General features: G+C 35.7%; 1 protein-coding gene across 4 annotated transcripts in view; it reads left to right on the top strand.

Moving 5' to 3' along the window:
- ATRNL1 (attractin like 1) overlaps positions 1–27,346 on the top strand; it is a 433,015-nt gene that overhangs the window by 221,191 nt on the left and 184,478 nt on the right. For all 4 annotated transcript variants that reach the window (XM_077182833.1, XM_077182835.1, XM_054637523.2 and 1 more), the window contains exon 26: positions 7,844–7,922. In XM_077182833.1, coding sequence (XP_077038948.1) covers positions 7,844–7,922 — 79 coding nt within the window. The remainder of the gene's footprint in view (positions 1–7,843; positions 7,923–27,346) is intronic.

Below are 27,346 nucleotides of genomic sequence, written 5' to 3'. Positions count from 1 at the left end.
CTGTTCGTGTGATTGATCATTCATTCATACTTCACTATAGCAGCTTGTGGTATATTTAACAGAAACCCACAGCTTTGTGGATGTATGCATGAATTATGTATGTAGGAAAATAGAAATCTAAAAAATGTATGTGTATGTATTTTGTAGTTATTTTTTAATAATTATTTTATTGAATAAAGTTATTTAATGCTCCCCCCCATCCTCTATAACACTGTGGCACACGTACATATACTTTTTTTCATAATAATTTTTCTGCTAATTACAAATTCCCTGTTCAAACATTTCTTTCTTCTTTACTTTCAAGAAGAGTTTTGATGTTTCATTGCACAGGAAAGACCAATGAACCCAGGCTTTGCAAAGGCAGTTGTCAGAGATGATTTTAAACTGTTATAGGAGTTTATGCCTTGGGAGAAGAAGGATTAATTTGGTCTTCTGTATTGAATATATATTAATAAATTATTTAGCACAAAAAATAGCAGCTATTCTGACTAATAAATTAATACATATTATATTTATATTTCATTGCTACTGCTTACTTTAAAATTTAACTAATATAAAATGCAGTTGACACCATTGATAGTTCAATCTCCCTGTTTCCCATTATGCATTCAGAGCTTAAATTGTGAAGCTTTATTTATACCATTATTGAAGTCTTAGTTTGTCATTTTACTTAATTCTGCTCTTCTGACTGAAAATTATTTTCACGATATTTCTAATAGTAATTTTTAATGTGCTGCTCTGGAGACTTACAGCATTCTTTTGGTAGTATCATGGTTTTAACCATGACAAAGTAAAACAAATTTCATGTGGATATTCTTTTCCATGCATTCTTTCCAAATACAGTGTTGAGTCTGGAAGGACCAGATTAGAAGGCAGATATATATTTCTTATTAACTCTTAATCTGTTTTGTATAAATTTGGTAGTTGTGAACGTGTGAGAAGAGAATTTTAAGGGAAGTTATGTGACTTTCATGAATCACTTTATGCAAGAATTATTTCTGGGGATATATGGATTTTCAGGACTGCATCAAAAAATAACATTTTAATCAGTCATCTGGATAAGAAGAATTATCCGTGTAATTAGTTTCAAATGAACTTGAAACTTGTTGCTTAACTTGTGTGAATTCCATTTGAGACACAAATAAATACAAATTTGCATTTAAATGATTTTTGGTAATACTTTGAGTTTTAAATACCATCGTAGATACTTTGCCTCATATTCAGGCATTTCTTTAACTTTGCAGTTTGGAAAGCAAGAACTCAGTGCCTGAACCCTGTGTGGCTTTTGGATTACAGGGTTCACATTTTCCTTGGGTTCCTTTAATTCAAAAAGAAGCTGTGGGGGATAAGAATGGAAAAAGCCCTGTCATATTTAGGGCTGTGCAACAATGACATTTTGTAGCTGAAGAGGGAAAGATTGCAGCTCTTGGCTTATCAATGGAGCCAAGAAAATGGAGCGTTCCAGAAAATGGGAGGCAGTGCATGGAGCTGCTGGTGGTGTTGTCATGACAAGCAGGAATAGGAAAAGAACATTCCTGAATCTCCTGGATGGGGATGCTGGCTTTGTTGGCAATGCCTTTCACTGGCTGTGCCTCTCCCTGAGCAGGAATTCAGCACTCCTGGCTGAAATGTCTTGGCTCCACAGCCAGGATTCATTTCCCTGACCCCACACATTGTGCTACTATGAACTGGAATTTGCATATCCTACTTCCTTGCTAGCCAAGACTACTTTTCCCTTAATCCTTATACAATTTAATTTGGAATTGTAACACTTAATTCCCAGAATCATTTTAAATTGCTAATCACTGAAATAGTTCTACTTATAATGATGTTTATAAAACTTTCTGATTCATAGCAATTTAATTAATCATTAAAAAATATACTGCTGTCATACACATCAGACTTCTAATATTATGTTTACAATGCTTTGTGCTTCAGATAATCCTGTTGAAATCTTTGGAGCTGCTTGTCATGTGTATACCAGTTAACACAAGGATGGCTGAACCCAGCACATCATAATCATAAACACAATGTTCTTGTCAAGTACAATGAAAGAAATCAATTGCTGTGACAATAATTGCTATTTGAAGTCACAGTGTTAGAAAAATAATTGTTCAATTATTTTTATTTTAGAATTGTGCTTGCTTTATAAAATATCAATTAAAATGGGCTCTATTTGCCAATAAAAAGATAGTAAATAATGTGTTGGGAAAGCAGTTCTTAGAAAAACAGTTAATGTGATCTGTTGGGAAACTTTTGCAGTACTACCTTGAAAATATTAACTTAGGTATGAGACTTGTGTTCTTTGCATATATCTGCATTAAAAAGTTTCTTTGCCATCAGTTTGTTTTACTGAGTGTGTTAAATTGTATTCATGTTAGTACTAGAAGAGAAACAATAGAGTGTGGGGTCACTCTTTAGATTGCTAACTGGGGAACTGTACATTTTTGTGTCCTTGTCAAAGAGAAATCAACAGGCAGGAGGTTGATGGATACAGAAGAATATTTAATTACTGTCTCAGCTCAGCAAGACTCAGGTGATTGAGTAATAATTGTCTTGATGGCCCAAGTCCTATGTTCAAAAAGACTTGGGAGAAGACTTTAAAGTATGTGCAAATGTATATATGTGGCCAGTAAATGAGTCTGCTATGCCCCTAACAAACTTGGTGAAAGGAATTTTGGGAGCTTCTCTCTCTGTTGGTGAGCAGTGTGAACAAAGAGGTCATCACTTGGGCAAGATGGTGCTGAGGGCCTGACATCCACACTGAATGCTTTTTTTTTTGTCTTGGAACTAGCTCTAGTTTAGTTCCATGGACTGACAGCCCCTTTGGCTCTGGGGTGAACATTGCACATCTTCTAATTGAGCTCCAGGGCTGCTCCACAGGGGCACTCAGGGCTTGGTTCAAAAGCCCATTCCAGACCCACACTAAGCCAGCCCTGCAGGAGTTCCCCTTGGGACACAAGGATGTGTCTGTCACACCTTGGAGCATGGGGACAGGATGATGGCAGCTGGCAGAGCAGCCTTGACTCCCTGAGCTGGCCCAGCTGTGCTGCTCCCAGGGTGGCTGCCCCACGCTCAGCTGTGGGCTGCTGCATTACCTTGTCCTGTAAGAAGAGTAAATGTGATGGATGCTCAAAGTACAATCTCACATAATTTTCCATTTTAGTAGATTTAAAAGTATACTAGATGAAAGTTAAAGTTCTGTAAAAGTGTTTGCTTTCATTGGTTTGTGGAAATTTATTTGAATTATTGTGCAAATTACTGTCTTGAGTAAAATCATAAAAACAGCAATTATTCTCTTTGTATGTTAAACAATTAGAGAATGAAAAAAGAAATAACAAAGAATGGCACATTTCGTTTTGGTTTGTTTACCTTCCATTTACAGTATTGATTCTTAAAATATTTATGCTTAGTTCCTGTTACATCCCGGCAAAAATAAGTAAATTATTTCACTTTAACTAAAGTATTACTTTGATACAATATGCAATTTATAGGCATTAATACATAATAAAAAAAGGAATTCTGTAGTTTACTTATTATGCATTCATAGAGCTTAAGGCACAAATGTGTCATTAATTCATCTGGTCTAAACATGCTGACCATTACATTTCACAGATTTCCCCCTCTATTTATCCATGCAATTAAAATTTCTTTAAGGATATCTACACATTTTATTTCAGTTTGCCCAGACCAAGCAGCAACACATCCACTAATTCCCCTAACACTTTTTAGTTTGCCGCCTAAAGAAGCACAGAGAAACTAATTTCTGAGTTATGGAAAACACTTTAGTTTCCTCAGCCAGGTCTGCACTAAATATGCCTAAATGTGACCTCTGGAAGTCAAAAATTTGCTCTGTAGCTTGCAAAAATAGTTATGCAAGCAGTAATTGTTCCTTGCAATTTCCCTTCTCTTTGTTTCTACTAAATCACTATTTCTGTTTTCATATTACCCAGAGCCCTTCTGGGCAGAGCATCTGCATAGCCCAGACCTCCCTGCTAGCCCTGGTGTTCTCTTGCAGCCTTTCCTTGGCCACTTTCCTCTGCTGTGCTGGACACAAACTGTGTTCAAGGCTTCTTCCTCTGCAGTTCATTGGTTTTCCAATTGTTTATTGTCTCCAAAATCATGCTAGGACAATAACTTTCAACCAACCTGTAATCCAGGGCTCTGGTGATGGGTTTCTCATTTTCAAGCATGCTTTTTAGTGTTTCCTCCTGTTTTGTTCCACGTTGTTTGAAGGCGAAACTGTGCAAAGCTGTATCCTTGTCTTCTGGCACTTTTTCTTTGCTCTGGAGAGCACAAAATCTTGATAATGCTTGGGCTGCTGTGGTTTTAAGAGTGTCTTGGTATGGCAATTGTCTTATTGGGAGGATTTACATTGATAAATACAGAAAGTCATTCACTCTGTACTGGGGGTTAGCATTTCATAACCCATGTGCTTTGCAAAGGCATTTATCCAAATGTCTGTTGATTTGGATGTTGCTCAGTCTCAACTGGAGAATCAGAGATGGTGCACATAATCTATGATCATGTCGATTAACTGCAGGCAAGTTGCCACTTGGTCTTTTCCAAAAGTGAAATGATTTATTTGTAAAGTCACTGTCAGCAAAAGATTTGTCCAGATTTTGAGTACTTTTTGTGATTTTTCTCTGTATTCTCTCCATGTTTTCCAATCTCCTTTCACAAAATGCCAATGGCAGAGCTTTAAGAACAAGTCTGATAGAATCTGTTTTGGCAGAATCTTGTAGGGTGATAAATTTATCTCTCAAGTGCTGCTTACTATTGTGCACCTGAGTATTTAAGGTTGTTTTAACCCTTTTTGTTTCAGCATCCCAACAGTAATTCATACTGAATTGTCATTCACACTGGTCTCTAAGCTGGTTTGGGAACTGCTTCATTCCAAGGGAAAAAGAAATTATTTGCAATGTAAATGACGTCTGACTTGCTTGTTCTCATAAATACAACTTAGCAATGATTGTGTATAAAAAAAAAAATCTAAAAATTGACCATTGTACAATTTCTTTAACCTCTGTGCCATTAAGCATTATTAACCACTTTTGTCTTTGTGTCATGCATAGATCTCTCAGCTATTACATATTTGTCCCATCAAAACTGAGTGGATCTGATGGGAACTTTGTAACCCATCTAGAAGTTCCCTTTTCTGATGTTGGTCCCCTGCTGACAGTTTCTTTTTTATCTGCCTGATGGCCAATTTTCAATTCATTTAATTTGCACTGCACTTTCTGTTTTTATATCTCTGTCATAAGGAGGAGATAAGAAGTATAATGGGGGACTGGAGAGCATCCACCTACACCCATCCTGCTGTTTTTTTACATTTTTTGCTTGTGATGTTAATGTCTTCATCATGGCTCCCTTCAAATACCTATTGTTTCAAAGCCAAAGAGAACTTATTTCTTCTACTATTTCATTCCCCTGGCCAAGCTGACTGCTTTCTTTTACACCTTTTACATTCAGCTTAAATTTTTAGAGATAAGATGATGGTTGCTTCAAGATACAGGCACACTCTAGATTTATGCACTGACATCCCAATGCTTTCTGATTTGTTTTTTATTCCTTTTCTAATCTCTTTCAACATCCTATTTTCTGTTTTGACTGCTACTAAACATTCAGTTGATATGTTCAAAGAACTATCTGCAATGACTTCATGATCATTCTCTTGAGTGGTAATTGCTAATTTAGAACCTATCATTGTGTATTTGTAGCTAGTTGTGTTTTTTTTTTTTACTTGTGCACATTGCCTTCAGTTCATTGTCACTGAATTTCATTCTCTTATTTTATTGCTAAGTCACTCTACATTGTGAGATCCTTTGCAGTCAGCTTTAATTTTTATTGCCCTACATAAAGCAAGGATGTTATCTCACCACAGCCTGGAACTAGGTTAATTTCACAAAATCTATTTTCCATCTCTTTCTTCATTCATTCTTTAGCATGAATTTTAATTCACCCTCTAAAAAACCACTCCCTTAAAAAAAAAAAAAGAGGAAAAGAATATAATATTTACTTGCCAAGAAAAGATTATACAAAAGTCACATTATAAATGCTGTAACTTCCAGTGGTTTATAGTATCTTATGGGTGCATCTTTAAGACACTAATTTCTGATTTTAGCTTTGCTAAAATAAGTAATTATGTATAAAATAAGTAATTGATGTTTTGACTGATGAGAAGAAAATTCAGTGTGACCCACTCCACTGACGTACAGAGCACAGGATGCATTTGTCTGAAGTCTTTCAGCCAGAACTCGGAATATTTTTTTTATTCTACTAACTTAAGAGAACTGTTCAAGAAATTAATAAATGTGAAGGAGAGAATTTTCTAAGGGTAGAGATTCTCTTCCTGGTCATAATAGATCAGTCACACAGTGCAAGGCTCTCTCTTAGTTTCTTGTGTCCAGCTCCCTTGCATGTATTAACCTTTTCTAAATTCCAGGAGCACAGAGTTAAAAATTGCAAACAGAGTTGCTGTTGTTTCCGTAATTTAGTGGATTTTGGAAGGACTGTAGAGGAGGAGAAGAGTGAGATGGCTTTCCCTTACTTCATGCACAGTATGCCAGTCTCTAGCAGCACATCAGTACCCTGATGCTGCCCTAAAGCATCTGTTGCAGGTACCACCTGGACAGTGCACTGTAGAGGAGGGGGAACATTTCTGGGAAATATTATTAATAGGTCCTTCTTGACTTAAAAACCTTAAAAGATGTTGCTGCAAAACTGAATTTATTCTGGTGGTCAGTGGGTTTTTTTAGTTCTGCTCTTCTATAGGCAACCAAATATAAATTTACAATCACTTGTACTTGCATTTAAAGGAAGGCATTGGTGTTCCTTTGCACTTATGCACAGTACTACTCTGAACTATACTACTTCCAGAAATCTTGGTATTTCCTATATTAAAGAATATATCTTGAAGCTTTTTGGCAGAAAAGAAAAATTGTAGATGTCTAGTAGTTAATTCAATAGTTAGTATTAGATTAGTTGAAACCACTTGGTACAGTAGAAGAGCTAACATGGTGTGAAAGTTCTTCACACAATTAGTAAATCCAGATACTCATATTAGAAAAAAAACTGTCTAAAAACTTGAAAGATCTTCTGAGTAATTACAAGTGCCAGCTTTAGAAGCCTTTTTTCAATATCCAGAAACTCATTAAAAGAGGTTGAGTTTGATGATCTTTCTACTAAAATACTTCATGGATTAAATGTTACAATACAAAGATACTGAAGCAAGAGAGAAGGTGTATGCTCTGATTGTGCACTGCAGGTGTTTAATTGTCTTTTTTTTTTCTTCTTCTGTGTGTCTTTGGAACTGTAATGTGGTGATGTCCTTGGAGATGTTTTCCCTGGGCAATTACTCATGGAAATACTCAATAAGATAACACAGGCCTATTGTCCATGTGCAAACCCAGCTCCTCAACTAATTAAACTCCTTGTGTAGTTACCCTTCCTGCATCCCAGGAAATTACTCAGAATTTGCAAAGTGAAAGAAATATAAATTGCTATAATTTTTTTTGCTATACTTCGTCCTCTTTTTTCATCTACTAAACATGGAACATGCAGTGCATATTTGTTGAGACTGTTGTGAGTATGTGGAAAGTTGTACTGGAGCTTATCCCATGCTAATGGAAACATTTCCAGGAGAAAACCAGAGCATGTGATGTGCATTTGCTTTGACTTTGAACGTGGATGGTTGACTCTTTGTAATTCTGGTAGACTTTAGTTTTCCCCAATTTTTGGGGTTTATTTTCCCATGCTAGAATGCCTTTTCATTACCTTTGATACTCTAAAAACATAAGCTTTTCACAAGTTACAATTCTTTTTTTTTCTTTTGTAATTGCAGTTGTTTCTTATCCTTACTGCTGGTAGCTGCTGTCGTGTGGAAAATCAAACAAACCTGTTGGGCTTCTCGACGGAGAGAGGTATCAATAACTTTATCTTTCAGAATATGTTGAGAACTTTGATTAACAGTCACTCCTTCCCTTTCTCCTGTATATGCAATTCAAATAATTAGCACTGCAAAAAAAAAAAAAAAAAAAAATAGCACTGCAAAAATAAAATGCAGTCATTTTATACCCTTGAATTTTTTATGCTGAAGAAGAAAAATCTATTTCTTTCTCCTGTCAAAACTAAAGGAATTACAGCACTAGGCTGCAGAAAGTTAAAATTTCCTTATGGTGGCATATTTAAAATATTTAGAATAGAATTGAATAGAATATTTCAGTTGAAAGGGTCCTGCAAAGAATTATTCAGCCTGACGACTTCAGGGCTGACCAAAGGTTAAACCATATTATTAAGAGTATTGTCCAAGTAAATAATAATTTCATGTACACTGATGTGGTTGGAGCACTGACCACTTGCTAGGAAGTCTGTTCCAGTGTTTGACCACCTTCTCTGTAAATAAATGTTTCCTAATATCCAACATGGAGCTCCCCTCAAAGGAGGAAAATTCTCTATTAGAATCAGTTTCATCATTAAATCTGTGGCACAATTGAAATCTTCAGTAAATATTCATACATAAAATCACCTTATTCTTTTGTGGTCTAAATTCTTACAGCTATGTTGAAAAATCTGGGCCAAATCTTTGTTCTTACCTGCTTAACAATTTATTACAGTTAAATGAGGTTAAACTTTATCTATGCTGCTACATATATATGATTGTATACTGGTAGTTGTAATATTTCATTTTGCTCTCATAAATGAGATCTAAAATTTGTAGACAGTCATGTTTTCCCTTCTTGAACCTTCTAACCTTGATGATTTTTGGAAAAAGCACTTGCTTAATGTACTATAATCTTAAGAGTTTATTTTAAAGACAAGCTTTGGTCTACTTAATGATTTTTTTTCTTAGTATACTGGCACTATGAATGTTTAAATAATTTTTTCTGTAGATCTACAGTGAATTTATATATGCTTTAAAAGTGCCAGGTAACTAGCACTTATAATTTTCCTTCACTGAAATTATAATGTACTAATGCCAAGGTTTAGCTTCAAGTGGTGCTACAAAGGAAAATGTATGTTATTGGTACTTGTTTCCTTTTGGAACTTTTTTTTTTTAAATTCATATGAACATTGTTAAAAATTTTCTGAGGGCAAATTCTCATCTATTTCTTATTTCTTGCAAAATAGAGATGAAGGTTACTGTAAACTACATAAACATTCTACATACTACATTCAACATAATATTATTTCATTTAAATTTGTCTCAGTACTTTGATAGTTCTGTGCAAAACTGTATTGTGATAGAATGTAGTAATTCATTGATTTAATTCCAGATGTTAATGAGGTTGGTTTGTTACTTTTTAAGAACAAATATGAATGTACCCCTTTCCAGATCTAGAGGATCTGGTCTAATGTTCTGTGATTGCTTTCCTAGATTTTTGAAATATAATATTTTAATGTGGTCTTTAGGCATTATTTGATAATGAAAACATTTTCATACAAAAAGTTTCTCAAGTTTTCCAAGCTTTGTTTTCCTAATGTCATCAAAAGTACTTCAAAGACTGTTATGAAAGCTAAAATAAGCTGTTTGATAAATGCAACATAAACATCAAGCAGCTTCTTTAGAAGAGCAAAAGAGAAGGACATACTTGGCAACTGGATGAACTCAGAGCTTCATGGCTGGTTCTGAATCTTGGCTTTCCTTGAGTATAGCTAGAGAAACTTGGTTTTCTCTTGTAGCTAGAGTTCAGTAGAGTTATGAATTGTAAATGCTGAAAGAAGTCTCCTTTATTTTCAATCTGCTCTTGACCACCAGCTTCAGTTCATGTAAAATACAAGTTTTTTATTACATTCCATGCAATATTTTCCTTTAATCTAGCTAGAAAACTTCTATTTATATGTAACATATAAGATTTTGCAATTAAGTGTTGCAAATAAATTGTATGAATAGCACACAGAGACAATCTACTGTTGAAAAGATTTCTGAAGTATCTACTTTAGAGCCCATTGGGCAGATGAGCTTTTAATCTCTTTCATCATTCTTTAGAGACAGGAATGTTTGACTCTTTAGATGTTACCTTCAATATGGACCCAAACTATGGTAATAGAAATAAAACAAGAACACAAACAAATACAGAAAAGCTTGCTGTTAAAAGCTGTGCATCCTTTTATTGTCCCTCCTGATTTTCTTTCCCCTGAAGGAGGAGGAACATTACCATCCAGTTCTTGTCATCTTTTAGTAATGCATTTTATCAGGCTCTTGAGCTAAGCCAATAATTTTTTTAAAGATTTGTAGAGCCCTATGTGTAGCTGAAAATTCAGAACCTTGTCCTGTTTTGCCCTCTGACTTCAATGCTTGGCTAAATTGGGACGTTATTGATTCCAAATTGAACATAGCATGGCCCCAATCCAGTACAAAGCAGGAGCAAGTTGTTTGCATTGTGAAGAGGGAATGTCTCTGTTATCCCATTAATTTAGAAAGTTTCCCTCCAGTTTCTTTCCTAATTCATTGCTCATTCAGCAAATACTTGCTTTGCACTGCTCAGAGCACTGCCCATATCTTGCTGAGCAGTTAAAATTTAGATTCTATCATAAGTACACGTAAGAAACTGTTACATTGTGTATATATGAAAATGGATAAATAACTGATGTTTTTCTACACTGAATTTAACTTCTTTTGCCCATATCTGTTGGTCTTTCAGTTTATCTAGTTGAAATAATTTTTCCCTAAGTTAAGACCTTGAGCTTTGGTTTTTTTTTGTTTTTTTTTTTGCTCATAAAAATTTTGGTTCATATTTTTTTCTTACTTACATTCCTGTCCCTTAAGATATATTTTATCTCAAGTTTTTGAACTCTATATTTATACTTTAACTCCTGGATGAGCTTCTCTTCTTCTCTCCTGCCTTCTGAAAGGGCAAGGGACAGCAGACACTGTCTTACATTATACCATCAAAGTTATTCACATTCTGCATTGAGGGAAATTGGAAAGTATCATTCTTTTATTTTATAGTTCCAAAAAGATCAGTTGAAACTTTGAGCAGTAGAACATGAACAGCCTCCTGCCTGGCATCCCTTGACACCTTCCACCACCCATTCCTCCCATGGATTTGTGACATTTTAAAAAAGGTTTTTAAGAAGGGCTGAAGTAAGATAGTGGAATATGGCTCATCTCAGGGAGCTCCTTCCTTGAAAAGAATAATACAGAATACAACGAGATGATATCCAAAGCATAATTCTTATAGCAGTATCTTGATAAGAACACCCCAAAAGTCTTGATAAAAATACCATCAAAGTCCCAAGAAAACAAAAACAAAACAGGAGGAATTTAGAACATTCATGACAGAGCAAGATAACATTTAGAGGTAAGTATGGAAATTGAGGCAGGATTAGTAAAAGGGAAAGATATACTTGCATATCAAATAAAGGAGTTCCTAAATATTGCAAGGTTTAGGAAATGCAAAGCATTTTTTAGAAGAGTCCTACACTATGTTAAAAGATCAGATAGGTATTCTTGGTTTTCATCTTTCGTCCTTCTTTTTACTCCAAAGGCTCACAAATCTTTCTACTAGCACCTTTCTCAGTAAAATTTGACTTTCTAGTTCACTGGATGAAAAACCAAAAGCTGTCATTTTCTCCCAAATGATTTGTTGGGCCTCTTGCATTTTATACCCTAAATTCACACAAGAGCCCATCCATGAAGCTCCAATCTGACTGTTTTCCTCCTTTATACAAGAAAAGATCTATCACCCAGATTTGCCAAATAAGAAATATGAAGAGAATATTATTTGTTTTCTCTGCATGTTTCATATATAAAATATTCATTCAGTCTTCTGCTCAGAATAGGTACAAGACAATCCATTCATAGATCACTTTACTGAAAACTTGATCGGTTGCCTGCCAGAGTTTTAGTGGCTCAAAGGTTTTGTCTCATGAACTTCTGGTTGAAAGGCATCACGCTGCTGATAGAATCTGCATCCAAATGATTTCTTTTTAATAGTGCATTAAACTTTTCTTTTTGCTGACAAGATTACACTGAGGTCACTAACAAACTCACACAGATGGGATTATAAACCACAAAGCTTCTAGTTGAGTTATTTTAGCAAAGTATTTGCCCTTCCTAAGGTAAACCAGTTGCTGCTCAGATTTCCTTTTGTGCACCTTTTGTACTCTTGGTCCCCTCAGATGTTTTAAGGAATTGTTACTTTTAATCCAAAAGCCTGTAATCACTGATGTACATAAAGCACCTTCTTCCCTTCACTCAGACACACAAAAGACATGTGCCAATGTGTCATGTGTTGTTATCTAGAATCACAGAAACATAGAATTGTTTGAGTTGGGAAGGACCTTTAAAGGTCACCCAGTCCCACCCTCCTGCAATGAGCAACCAGAACAGGCTGCTCAGAGCCTCATCCAGCTTGAACTTGAATGTTCCCAGGCATGGAGGTTTCACCACCCTGATCATAAAAATATCTTCCCTATATCTAGTCTGAAATATGCATTTGTGTATATTGGATCAGTCAGTTAGTTAAAATAGATTTGTACTTTTTTTTAATGTAAATCACTTTTAAATATATTATTTTAATTACACACCAGAAAGACAGTGCATATCTTTAAAGATTACTTAGATTCTTATTTCCTCATGTGATACACTGTAAAGCTCTTGAGCAATGAGGAAGTAATGCATGATTGCCCTTTTAGGTAAAAAATGCTTGAAAGCATGGATTGTGTGTGTAAAGTGCTTACCTAACTTTAAAGGTTAATATAATTTATATATAGCATCTCATTATACAGTCAGCTGTGCACCATTTGCCTGTCTTAAGGAATAGCATATACAAACATAAAAACATGGAATTGTAGAAAATGCTTGTTTCAATACAGTGTGTGGGTGCCACTCAAGTTATTGCTTCTGTTTATTAAATATGCTTATGTTTGTGCAAAAAACCCTCCACCTTTCTGCCTTGATTTTGTTACCAAGGTAGTTTTATTCTCTTAAATATTCAAAAGTTCTTACAAATAGACAAATGAAACTGAAGTAGACTACTTCTTAATAGCAGTAACAATTCATGTAATAGCTTTAGGCTCATTTCTATGGTAACTCTAATAAGAACAAAGAAGTTCAGTTATGTCAATAGCACTAATGAATGTGGAGAATATGAACATTTCAGCTCGAGCTTTTTTGCTTTCTATTCAAATGACAATTCTTAAAGTATTTCCTTTAGAAAAGACAGTAATGGCTTTTGGTGTATATGATATTGCTTATGGGATGCAACACATTTACTTTAGCAATACTAAAACACAGACAATATGGTGTATTCTTGAACAACAGCTTTTGAAGGAACAAAAGCAATACTTTGTGTTTCAGGGTGAGCAAAGAACCAACAACAGCAAATGTAAGGAAAACAAGAAATACTGACATGCATAATTAATGTACCCCAGTGTGTAATAGTATTCATGTGTGTAGGGGTCTACAGGATTATATAGTTTATAAGTTGTTAAGCTCACAGATAATTTTTCTTTTTTGCTATTTTCTTGTCTGTTGCTTAGCAAATATCTTACACATCTGTATGTAGTTACTCATAGGCTATGTGAGTAATCCTACTGAAGTCAAAGGAGCTATTCATAGGACCAGAATCTCAACTTGTTATATTGCTCAGGCTCCTCTGAAATCACTAGAGCTATGACTGCTTATTTCATCTGTGGATCTAGTTTTCCTGAGGATAACCGGGGCATTTCTTTGAGGTTGATGTTTTCTGCATTCTCTCTTACCTAAAATTTAGGTTCCTCTCTGAGTGAACCTTTCAAGCAATATGCCTGGGTAGCTGACACTAGATCTTGTCTCAGGACTGCCTCTGCAGTCAGTATAAAAGGCCCTTCCAAATGACAATTTATCCTGCCCAATTTTCACAGTGTTCACTCTTTATACTCTGATACTTGTGGGGACCTGACTTCTTGTTAACAATACAAATAACCCATCAAGTCAAATGTCCCATACTGAGAGTTATTCTTCACTTTCTTTCCTTGCATTTTGTAAAATTGAGGTTGTATTTATAATACTGTCATTTCATAAAAGTAAGCATCTGACTAATTCTTATATTGGTAATGCTCGCAACATGCATGTTCTCTGTAAAAAGAAGTATTAAATGGTGCCAGTGACAGATTCAATATTATATTGAAAAAATTTCTGTTGGGGAGTGAATTAAGCAAAGCTGATATAAAGTATTTGTGAGAGCTTGCTAACAGATCTGTTTCTTCATTCCACAAAAATTCAGAAGGTAAAGAAGATAACAGACAACAACAGATTTTAAAATTAAAATTGTGAGTTCTTTAATAAAAAAAAATAAATTAGGGAAAAGAAACTAAGTAAGTGTTCTATTATATGTACTTATGACCAGGAGAAGAAAACTGTTCACTTTTCTTAACATAATAACTAAAGTTCCTTCTTACATTTGTGTAGTGGAGTTAGCCTGAAGATTCCCAAAAGGCAATAATCAAAATAAATTAGTTTCATTATATGTGGTTCCTGGGATATGCAGAGAAAGGAAGCTTGGATGTAGTTTTTACTGCTGATAACAGTACTTTAAAATTAATAGTTGTGATATTCTGTTCAGTGGAATTTATTATCAAAGTTGAGCTTTCTAAATATGAATATAAAATGCTTCTGGAGATAATGCTAATTTTATAATGGTGATATTAAATCCTACTCCCTGGTTAACTCTTGCAAGTGTACTGGGGTAAGTTTTCAAGGCAACAGGAAGGTAAAATTAAGGTTATTTTAAAGAGAGGGGGAACTGGCCCAAATGAAAAAGACTGCCTGAGGCAAGTGGCCACTTGGCAGAACCTGGGGGTGCTTTGAGCTGCATGGTCTGAGAGTTTTCCATGGGACTGGTTGTAAACATAAGAGCATTAGCAGAATTTTTAGCAAACTAGCTGTCAGCAAAAAGCAGCAGACAATGAGAAAGGCAGTCCTTAGTGGGACCCTGGGAAGAAGCCAGAAAACTCCGTTAGAATTTATGACAAGAAAAGTAATTTGAATTGGTTTCCACAGTGCTCAAGGAATGAGTATGGTGGATGTGTTCTTTGTAAATAAAGAAGATTGCACCAAAATAGATGATTCATTTCTGTCTCCTAACAAAAAAGAAAGAGCAGGTGTTGAATATTGGCCCAAAGTGGTGAGACTCTTCTTTATGTTTGTATTTCCTGTGTCTTTGCAGCATAGCATCAATTATTTTTCCCCCATTAAAACACAAACAAACCTTCTGTTTCTCAAAGCTGTGTAAGAAAAGAGTGAATTTAGCTGCAAACAACAGAAGTGTTGCAAGAACTGATATGAAGAGGGAATGAAAAAGTTTGACAATTTACAGTAAGAGGTCTTGAAGAGAAAAGTGCAAATACTCCTCTCTAGATACTCCATTGCTTTTCTCAGAGTTTCCAGAAATTTTAGTTGCACTGGATGGGCAACTTTGGCCCAGGTGAGTCCCCTGCAATGGGAGAAGAATACAAGAAACTTAGTCTGAGCTGTCCTTCCTCCAAAGAGCAGGGAAATAACTCAAAAGTGCAAGCCTGGAAAACATAGTTCCATTCTATTACCCTGCTCTTCCTTTCTACCTAAAGTTTTGTTTATTTACAGTTGAATGCTAGCCATGTATTCTAAAAATTACATTAAATCATGCAAACAATAACTTTTATTGCTTGTAGTTTACAGAACGTTTGCTACTGCCTCCACAAACATCCATTTCCTTGCAAATACGTGATTCTTTTTCAGAGCTGAGTTTTAGGTACATTTACATATGTGTGCAATTGAGTAGCAGTAAGGTGGGATTCATATCATTCCTGAATCTCTTCCAAAGTGTTTGCATTTTACTTTGCCCAGTATGGATAGTAGCTGCCTTCTAAAATAAGCACATCCACCTTTTTATCTCTTAAAGTTAGTGTTGATAATATACAGACTAATTGTTTCTTTCTTCAAAAACATTTTGAAGGCACTGAAGTTTCTCCTATGTGGATGACCCCCTGCTAAACTTAGAGCTTTAATAATCAATGCAAAGCAGATGCAAAGATCAATGCAGCTAGAAATTAAATAACTTTACCAACTGATTTTTTCAGTGCCTGCACTATTAATTGGTTTACTCTGTCAGCAGAATGTGTTCACTGCTGTGAGTGTCAGTGTTGTTGCTATCAACAAATTCCATGGGGGACTTCTGTACTCTCTGTAGATGTTTGTACACACAAACATTCCTTGGGGTCATGCTTCTTGAGCAAACGCTGGCTGTGCAGTTCATCTGGGCACCTTCAAGGCTTCTTCCCCTTCTCTGGGTAGAAGACAAAATAATTGCAGGGTCATGGTGACAGGATTTGCATAGTATACTTATTTCTGGAGGAACCTGCAAACACCTGGGAAAGGTTAGGTTGGAAAAAAAACCCAGCAAACTCCCCTCCTCCGCCCCAGAAACACCCACCCCAAAATCCAAAACAAACACACAAAACCAAATCAAACAAAAAAACCCCACAAAAGCAAACACAACCCAAACAAACAAACCCCCCAAAAAAACCAAAAGCCAAAAAACCACACAATCAAATAGTACTTTAAAAAAATCCCCATGGGTATATGACACAGCCTACAAAAAGGTAGAGTAGTTATTCTTTTTCAAGGATCTAACAATACAATGTTTATCCTTCCTGGAGCTATATTTTTTGTTGCTCCAGCAGTTCACAAACAACAGTTGAGAGTTAGTGTGACCTGATATAAACCAAGCTCATTACATTATTTTCAACAGATAATTAATAATTAACATATAACCTTTGGCTTTCCTTTTATCTTCAAGTATTGACAGAAGTCGCATAAAAACATACTATGTGTGGAAAAAATGCTTTGAAATGCAAAACTAATTAAAATTAATGTAATGTTATTTTAGTACAGTTCTATAGTAGCAAAAGTAATATAGGGATATGAATATTTGAACAGATGATTATTTTTATCCATGCCATTCAATTTTTACACAAATAAATTTTGGAAAATAGAATATCATTTGATATTTTGTTTGGGATTTGTTGGATGGAGTACACCATGGCAGTTGAATTGTCACATCAGTAAATTAGCCCAGACTGCTTTGGCAGTCATTTGACCCACATGCAATTAGCAAAACTGAAACCACAATGAATCCTGTAGCTTGAGCTTGTTATGTTTTTTTTCTGCTTCACATACATTTTGAAAATCCCAGTTAATTAAGACTTATCATAGACTTAAATAGCTGTAGCTTCTTAGCCTTTTATATTTGTGCAGCCATGGTCAGAAGTACTAAGGGAGGCAGGGAAATTCAATTTCCCAGTTGGAGAAGTTTGGCTTTGGAAGTCAGTCCTTTTCTTTCTGGTGTTGTAGGTGCCTTTTTGCCAGTTCTTTCACTGCCTGGGCCATCAGTTCCTCACCTGTGGCACACAAACAGTTGAGTGGTGGTGATACAGTTTTTCATTAAGGATTCTGTTGGTATTAATTGGGGGGCTTTGATGACTCTTTCCTTTATTCTGTAATAACTTTTTGTCCCTGGCAATTATTTAGGTTTCTGTTCATTTAGGCAGGAAGAAGGAGTGAAATGGACACTAAATCTTTCTCCTAATTTTTTCTGGGTGAAGAGATACAAAGATGTGAAATAGTCTGTTGCTTTAATGTGTTATATTTCGTACATATTTCAATATTTGCTAAAATACATTATGAAGATATGAAATATGTTGCATGTGTTTGATTTTCATCTTAATTAAAACCAATCACCCATTTCTTAGGATTTTATGCTTTCTGAATAAGTTAATGATGGACAATACTGATCCTACACTGCTTTTTGCCTACCATAATAATTTTTTCTCTTCACGAAGTTAAGGAATAATATTTCTAGAAGAGTGGGAACATGCAGGTTAGAAAAATACTGTATCCCTGCATGTGTGACCCATGTACAAGTATCAAGCACACTAGGTTTTGACTTAATACCTTCACAGTGTCCAGTAATAATATTCAGTATAATATCATATATTATATTATGTATATTTAATATAATATAGTGTATATTATTAAGTATAATATAATGAACTTGTCCCTTTCTACATTCGCATGGAAAGCAAGTCCACGGTGTTAATGCTGTTAATGACTAAATCACCCATGCACAAAATGTCCACCTCTGATTAGAGCATCCAGTGTGCTGTCAGCTTACAGAAAACGATGGACATAAATCATCTCAGTGGAAAGGGAGGAAAAGAGGAGCCAGAGAATTAGTCAGTGAGTTCCCAGAAACATCCATCAATAAAAGCTAAGCTGTTTGTAAGCATCTGTGGAAAAAAAACAGAATAAAAGCCTGGATGTTTTCTTCGTTCACCAAATCACACAAAAAGAGTATACTTTTCTTCCAAGGTAGGATAAAAGTCCTTTTGAACGAAGGAGAGAACATCTGGTGCTTGTACAGTTGGCCATTATAAAGACTATAAAAAGTCCATCCCAGGATACTTTGATAGGGAAGGCAAGGAAGCATTGTCATGATTACATAGCTGTGGAGTAGGTGCCACACTGCTCAGAACCCCATAATCAGATGTTCCTTATCAGTGAAATGAAAGATTAACTATGTGTGGACTGTAGTTATCTGCATTAGCCCCTTCAAAGCTTTGTCCTAGCTCCAGAACTCATCAGTGTTTTTTAATGACCTAAGTCCTGCAGTTGCATGCAAATCAATTTGCATAAGGGGAGCTGGGTGAGGAGTGTGTTCCTAGTAGGGTCAGGCTTCAAAACAACCTTTGGAAATATGGAAGCAATATCCATACTGGTGAAAGCAAGTTTTAGAAATAATCTGGTAGAAATAATCATCTTCACAGAAACAGCACAAATAAAAAAAAGCTGACTGTGCTACAATTCCTCAGAGCTGATCAATGGCTTAGAAAGGTTCACAAGCTGAATGTAAGTCAACTGCAATCTAGTTACAAAAAAAGGAATATATTTCTGGTTTGCATATGTACCTCTAAGACATGTAATTCTTGTCCTTTACTGAATATAGCATTAATTGGACATCATGGACAGCTTAGACACAGCAGTTCAAAAAGTCTGTGGAACATTTGGAACTGTTCAGAGGAGAGAAGTGGGAAAGTGTGTCTGTTTATAGTTGCATAGGATGAAAGATCATGGAGAGGTGTGATAAAAGCCTTGAAGGTGGGGGATGGAATAATGCATTCATCTGAATTCTCTATTGTAGAAAGGATGAGAAACAAAGTGCCCATGTTCAAAGAACAATCAGGTGATACAAAGAAAATTTATAAATTATAGTGATACTAGTAGTGTGGTTCTGCAATAGATATTCTCCAACATTCCAGACACTTTGTCAGTGTAAGCCTTTAGGAGTGGGATGGGCAAATACAGGACAGAAATTAGAAGACCTGGATATGCCTTTGTAGGGTGGTGGGGAGTCCCTTGGCAGTCTCTGTAGGTCTCTTTTAACCTTATGATCTTATGTTTTAAAAAACCCACTTGAAGTCAGAGTATTTTGTACATACCTGGAGCATTTTATTTGCTATGGAATCACAGAATGGGTTGGTTTGGGAGAGATCTCTATAGATCACCTAGTTCAATTCCTGTGCCATGGGCAGGGTGCTCCAAGCCCTGTCCAGCCTGGCCTTAGCCCTTCCAGGGATGAGGCCTCCAGGATTTCTCTTAGACTAAAGCTACATGATATGATATTGCAGCATCAAAAATCCACAGTAGTGCTCTAATAGCACCTGCACCTCCTCATTAAAGACTATTTAAAAATCTACATTAATTTGATATTTATACTTTCATTGCAAAACTATGTCCCAAATGGCAATAAAGGCAAGTAATTATCCAGATATTCCATCATATTTTTTGCATTAAAAAGGCTTTTAAGGAGCTGCTTTCTTCTTTACAAATCTCATTTGCATAAATGCAGCCTTTGAAGTTATTGATGTCATGTACCATGGTTAAACTTTACAGAACTTCAGATACTAGAAAATCAGAGTCAAAAATAGCCCCTTACCTTTTGTGCCATTTAAGTTCATGTCCATCCAAGTGACTGAGTCACCCTGTGGATTGATTTTTTTTTTCATTTTTGACTTTTCATTTCATTATTTGGGCTGGATTATTTGTTTTGCACCTTACATCCCCTTCATTGTGTAATTTTACTGGGTTTTTTTCCTGTATGAGTGGCAGGCAAGGCAAGACAGCTTATTTGACCTTAAAGTTGAGAAACACACATAGATGAGAACTTGAGCAAGTTTTGTGTTGTTTTCCTGGGGTTTTGTTTTGGTGTTTGATTTTTTTTTTTTTTGTCATACATAGTTTTGCAATTATTCTGATTCTCCTCTAACTGAATCTTTAACTGTCTTTAAGTCTCAACAGTATTTTAAAATACACATTTTTGCAACAGCACTGTTTAGCACATGCACAGAATTCTTATAAAAGGTAGCTGCTGCATGTTTGTGAGTCATTCTTCTTGCTTTCCTGTATCCTGTGACAGATGATATCTATCCTACAGATGGAAAATACTGTGTATTTTCAGTAGTTTCAGAATGGCTGGTTGTTTTCTGACATGCAACTAACATAATTTAAACATGCTTTCTTCCCTTATATAATGTCCACTTTACATATAACCTTTGGCTTTCCTTTTATCTTGAATCATTGATAGAAAATTGCATAAAGTCATAAATCATAAAGCCAAAATTGAGCAAAAAATCTCTCAAATGCAAATTCTAATTAAAATTAATATTGTGTTCCTGAAATGCAATGCTTAGGGTATCACAAATATTTGAATATTAGTTTTTCCCTGTTGCTATTAGTTTTTCCATGTTGTTTGTCCCTAAAAAATGGTTTAGAGTAAAATATTTGAATCAAGCACAGTGTGATGCAAAAGCTAAATCCTAACTTTATTTAATTTCTTTATTTTTTTTTTTTTATCAACTGGAATGCAGGCAAATGGCAAATGAATAAAACACCCACAATTACCTTTTTTTCTATTTTTTTGTATATCTACTTACAAGGCTGCTATTAACTGGAAATAATACTGTGGTATAAAAGCTATTACAAAACATTTCTTTTTGACAAAGATATTTTTCTTCAGGCTGAAAAAAATCACACTTTTAGTGGAAGGTAAGCAGCTTCATTTAGATTAAACTTTTTTTTTTGGTGGAAGAAGCAAGTAAATATATATCTCTAACATAAAGAAATAAGGTGATTTAGCTGGATTGCAAGCAAAATAAGATATGAAGAAATATAGTCTATCATCTCAGCAGTAAATAGGTTTTTCTAGTAGTTGATACAGTCAAAATTCCCTGTCAACCCACATAAAATTCACATTCATAGCTAAGACTTACAAAGAAAAGTTTATATCCCTCTATTTTGCTACCATCCTGCTCAGGTCAGACTGACATTATTTTGAAAAGTTTCTGCTATCTTAGAGAGATCTTCCTCTAATCCATACATTTTGCAGATGCTATTTCTGCTACCGAGTTGAGCACAGTATTCACTTTTTCATTGCATCCCAATTCTTACACTCTGTAAGTGCCCATTTACTGCTCAATCCCACAGCATCCCAGTACACAGATTCATAGTTTATGGGTCTCCTTACTCCAAGAGAAGGGAAATATTATCTGTTTCTAGGGGGGAGCTTAAATTCCTTTCTTTTCCTGTTTGATTCTTACCAACATGAGCTGCAGGATAGATATATATATATAGATATAGATAGATATATATATATGTCTAAAAATCCTGGCTTTGTTTTTCTCCCCATGATGGAGGGAGGCCTCAGGCAGCCAGCTGTCATGCAGCACTTTCATACTGCTTGCTCAGTGTCCTCCAGGTGAGAAAGTAGTGTGTTTACAAAATGTTTCTCTGATCAGAGATTCAGCTTCTTGTAGGCTTAGTCCCCCAGTGGGACTTGGCCCTCTGTTATCAGTTTTGGAAGCACTGAATTTCAAAAGCAGCGTTCACTGGACTGCTCTGCACCAGCTGAAGTAGGTACTTGATGCTGAAGTCTGTCAAAGACATGTTATTGGTGTTTCTAGGAAATCAATTGTTTTCTTTTCCATTTCATGTGAAAAACATTGATTTGTTCACACATTTGTTTCTGTATAAAAACTTTTGCCTGATTTACTCAGGGCAGTATTTTCCCCAGAGCTGATGTTAAGAGCTAGTTTTACCTACCCATCAGTGCCCTCACATTACTGTTTAAAAAATAAGATGCAATAAATATTTTCAGAATATAGGTAAGCAGTCACTGAACAAAGCATTTGTTGTTGCCAATGAGTTTTGCCTTGAGGGATGAGCCTGAAACATCACAAACAGAAAGCATGTGCCATTCTCCAGGTCGCTGTAATACATTGGCCCAAATGGGTAACAAGGAAATGAGGAACATGCAGGTATAACTGCCTACATTTAGTGCTTTTTCTGCGTGTTCTAGGAGGCAGACTAAAATTTTAAATAGACAAGTCTGCAAGAAGGGGAATCCTACAGCAGCTGTGACTGGATTTCCCATTGATTTAGTGAGGTTAAAACTTTGCCCTTTACAATCATTTGAGCTGCTCTGATCCAGATAGTGTTATGCCCCCTCAGTAAATTGTATATAAGATTTCCAGTATTTGAAAAACATTGAGATACACAAGAGCCACAATGCAGTTCAGTGTGCACTGTGACTTCATATTGCAGCTGTTCTGTACCTGCTTTGCATCAGGTGGATGTGATTGCTTTGAAGAATCCAATGCAGTTTGTACTTCACACCATTCACAAATATTTAAGCAGGGAAAAAAAACCAAAAATCCACAATCTAAAAATAAAAATTTTATTTTTGGAGGGCAAAAAGCTATTTTTTAATCATCTTTTGTTTGTGATTGTCTTTGATTTTCACACCTCAAAGTGCCATAAAATCAGCTTTTGATCTTCATGCATTCTTAAAACAATCTAGCAATTAAGTGAACAAAGGGAAAAGGTAGGAAAGTGAAATTGTTTGTGAAAGATAGTGAATCAAATTATAAATAGGGCTTTTTTGTCTGATTAAATTAGAGTAATGTTTTAGCTCAACAAAATTACACAGTGACACCTCCCCCCGCCCCCATGCTCACATTAAAGTTTGTCAAGTGGTGCTTATGTGCTTTTGATAATAATGAATAAAGTTCTGAAGTTCTGGAGAGTTTCATTCCCATTTTAGCTGTTGAGCATATTTAATACCTCTCATTAACGTACTTTACAGTTTCTTCTTCAAGATAAATGTTTGTTAAATCCTAAGTGAAGGTGCCTTTGATGCTGAATGGCTGCTGTGTGTGATAACAAGGGAGTAACTCTGCAAATTCGAGTGCAGTCCTGTCTTGCAGCAGGTCATTGTTCTGAGGGTGTGAGGCCAGCATACTTAGTGCCAGTCTCTGGAGAGATTGTGTGGCTTTGTACACTGGGACCCACTGGTTAGATAAGGGAAAAAATACATCTTCCTGATGTCTTAGGGAGTTTGTAATCATAATTCTATTCAAAATGGAAACTCATCCTTAATTGAGTGGGGCTCTGTTTGGTTTTTATCTTTTAATAGAAAGAACATAATGCTAAAACCCCAGGTTTTTTTAAGAATGGCACATGTCTTTCCATGATATTGGTATGAAATGTCATTCTTCCAGAAGAAATATTTCTCTAGAAATACTGCTTTATTTGTATCATCATGCTGTAAGAACACTACTTTCGTGTTTAGCTGTAATTCTGTTCTCCTTACTGTTTCTTGCACAAGAATTCAAATGCACTTTCTGCCACTTATTCAGAAAGCTCCCAGAAGAAAGATTAGCTATGACAAAGCTTTTTCACGAGGAGCCTCTCCAAGTAAATGACAAACTTGTGCAGCTGTACTCATTTTCTTATACTGTTAGTCTCTGCCAGAAATATGGGAAGAGGTTCTAATAAGCATATTTAATTGATCTTATATCTTTCTTTCCTTGTCCTCCTGATTTTGATTGTATTGCTGTTATCTTTGAATTTTCCACTGTTCTCATTCCTTCTCCCATCAGATACATCTGTTTCTCCTTTCTCTTATTCATCATTAGTTATCTTTTCTATTTTGTTAGTACTGAATATGCTCTTATGAAACACATCTCAGCTGTGTTGTGTTTTTTGTTAAAATTGGCACTTCTAAAAGGCCTCTGCCTTTTGGCTTTTATGCTTGAACTCAATTGTCAAAATGATTTCTCTAGATTGATGACTCTTTAGAGAAAGCACTGCCTTTGCCTGAGTGCATTGCTGGTACACAATAATAATGAAAGATTAGACTGCTTCTCGACTGTCAAAATCACCATACAAAAGGTTTAAGAGGACAAAAGGGACAGTGCAACTTGGTGTAATGAAGAAGAGAGGATGCAGCAGCACAATATTGTGCTCTTCTGCCAGAAGAGCGCTTGCCTTACTACTGAGGATCAGTGCAGGAAGGGCAGTGGGAAACAGAGGCCTCTTGACCTCCTTAAATTTGTACTTGAGTACTTAGGGCTCTCCTTATTGACAGGGATCAAAATAAGGGTTGAATATGACCACAAGGAATGGTGTTTCCATGTTTCATTTATGCTACACAGTAAGCCATGGTTTATTATCCACTCAAAGGGAGGGAATAAAAGGAAGTTCAAATAGAAAGAGACTGATGTCATTTGGATGTGAAACTTATATTTTCTTACTGCTTTGGATGGCTTAAAAGCATATACTATCAAAAAAGGCACCAGCCATAAAGTATCTGTCAGTGCATTGGTAGAAGATTGTACCTTTAATTCTCCAGAAACAACTCTTTTGCTGGAAGCTTTTGGAATAAAAGAAATAACTATTCAGATCCCCAGATGCTTATTCACATCTGACTTTTTTTTTTTTTAATTTAAAAATATCTACAAGCTGCATTTTATTAATGCTTTTAATTTTAAAAGTTGTCTCCTCATTAGAGGTACACATACAGTGGAATGTGAAGCAAAGCAGAAATTGAAGAAGAAAACTGTAATACATGACTTAAATAAGAAAACACCAAGTTGCAGCTTATTAAAATGAATTTCAGTAATAGCTGGCAAGATTGTTTCTTTCAAGTCAATGTATTTTCTGGAGGAATACAGGTGAATGGGAAAATGCAGGAAACACTCATCCCATAATTTTATTTGATGTTGGGGTAAATTTATAGTTTGTTCCCTACATACTCTTCCCACTATTATTTGCTTCTGCAGCTTAAGCCACTTGAACATATAAATGTATCTGCCCCTGCTGTGTCTCAGTGTCTGTCCTACACACAGAAAGTGTCTGTTTGCAAAAGAAAGGGGCAGCTGGGGCTGGCAGGAGGCTTGCATTGCCCTCTGGAGCAGCAGCCTTTGCACTGAGGTCTGAAATTTGATTCAGATACCTAAAATTCCCATAGGGGTTCTCCTGTAATATAGAAAGTAGCATAAACTGAGAGCAATAGTGATGCAAATTTCTCACCGTAACTGCTTACCCATGTGTCTCTGTATAGGCATTTATGGCTATGCCATAATCTAAAAAACACCCCATCCACAACCCCTCACCCCCAAGAAAGACACCACAAGAGTGGACTGAAGGACTGAAAAAAAAATCTATAAATACTTGTGCCCTTCAGCTTGTGTCCCTGTGGGAGGAGCTCCTGAAGTTTGGCTCCTGGGGAGATCCCTGGGCTATGTTAGTGGTCATGGTAAATGAACTGCACTGTTCACCCTTTTCATACCCTCACCCTTAAAACCTTCCCTGTTCCATAGGTTCATTTGCTTTTCTTGGAAGAGATTATTAATATCCCAACCTAGGCTGCATCCTGAATTTAATATCAAGTTTGATTCCATTTCACTGCATATTGTATCCAATAAATGTTCAATAGCTTGGGAGAGAGTCAGCTCCCCTTTCAAATTAGATTTTAAACTTTCCATTTGCTACTTTAACTCTATTAATATTTTTTTCATCTTTTGTGTGTTTTCTTATCCTTTTAAAATGAATTTTGGGAGTGCAAGTCTCAAACCCAACTTTACGTCAGGGGAGTAAGCTCTGTGGTGAATTCTGCCACTGCAGAGAAATTTTATTCAACAGTAGCACTAAAAATATCTGAATAGTCTTCATAGGTAAATACTCATTTTACATCTGTAACCATATTCACTCTCCATATTTTATGTAATTGGTATGATTTATATGTTCAATTTCATTGTAGATTCCACAAAGAAATAAGCACTGATCCTGTTTTAAGAGGGGATTTTTTTTTTTTGTATCTTTGAGAACTTTTATCTGGTGATTTAGAGGTTCAGAACATTTCTACAATGCACCTTAGAAGTCTGTTTTTGCTTTTTCATAGCATGGCTTTTTTTAAAAAGTGCAAATGAAAGTTACTAGTGCAGCAGGCATTTTAATACCTGAAGCAAAATTTTGTGCTGTTCTGAATTGCTTTTGGCAGGCATTTGTTCTGATTTTAAAACATTAGAAAGAAATTATGCATATTTATCAGATATTTTGAAACTTTGAGATGTTTTGAAGTTCTAAAGATTTTATGTTCAGTATTAATTGGTATTTTTCTTTCAGTACAGAGAAATAGACTTAACCAGCATCACATAATATTTTGGATTGTGTCCTTCAAAAATTGATAGTTTTGGATACACAATCTTTAAACCTTCAGAAATTGACATCACTGATAACTGAACAGTTGTTTACCCTTAAAATGGGATATATCAAAGGCAGCTAAGATATTTAGCCACAGTTCCCAGTAAATTTGCTTTGCACGCAGTGTTCATGTCCCTTTATTCTGTTTTTTATAAACTGCCTACAATTGTAGCAAGTTTATTTGAGGATTTATGTATAGTGATTTGGTCCAAAACTAATCACATTGAATTTATGAAGTCCTGGTAATTCCAGGAGAGTTGAATCTGCCCTTATATCTGGACTGATGTCCTCATCACCTTTAACATCCATACCACACATGCTTTAGATGGCACCACTGTGAGAGCAGCACATTGACATAATTGCAAATGATTGTGTTATTCATTGTTAGGCAGGATGGAACCTGCTACAGTGCTCTGCATGCCTTCATTGGCCTGGAATGAAATGTCATCACCTGGGTTTCATAAAACACACCTTAGTAAGAGGGCTGGGATAACAACAATTCTCCCTGATATAAAAATAGCTCATAGATTCAGGGGTTTGGGGTGTGGTGGTTTTTTTTTTTTCCTTTCAGGTGGGTAGAAAGGCACAAATGCTTGGTGCCCTTGGTACAAAGTTAACAAAGCATTATATTGCCCCTTGGCCATCTGTTGGGATAAAATGGTTGTTTTTTTCAACAATGCTACATTGATACTTCCTCCACCCCTACCTGTGATTTGCTCTTCAGGCATTTTGCAAGGGGATGTTTTTTCCAGTGTACTGTAGGTGAAAGCTTGCTGAAATTTG

Source organism: Agelaius phoeniceus, chromosome 9 (assembly GCF_051311805.1).
Source record: "Agelaius phoeniceus isolate bAgePho1 chromosome 9, bAgePho1.hap1, whole genome shotgun sequence".
Taxonomy (NCBI): Eukaryota; Metazoa; Chordata; class Aves; order Passeriformes; family Icteridae; genus Agelaius; species Agelaius phoeniceus.
This window is presented reverse-complemented; position numbering and strand designations above follow the sequence as displayed.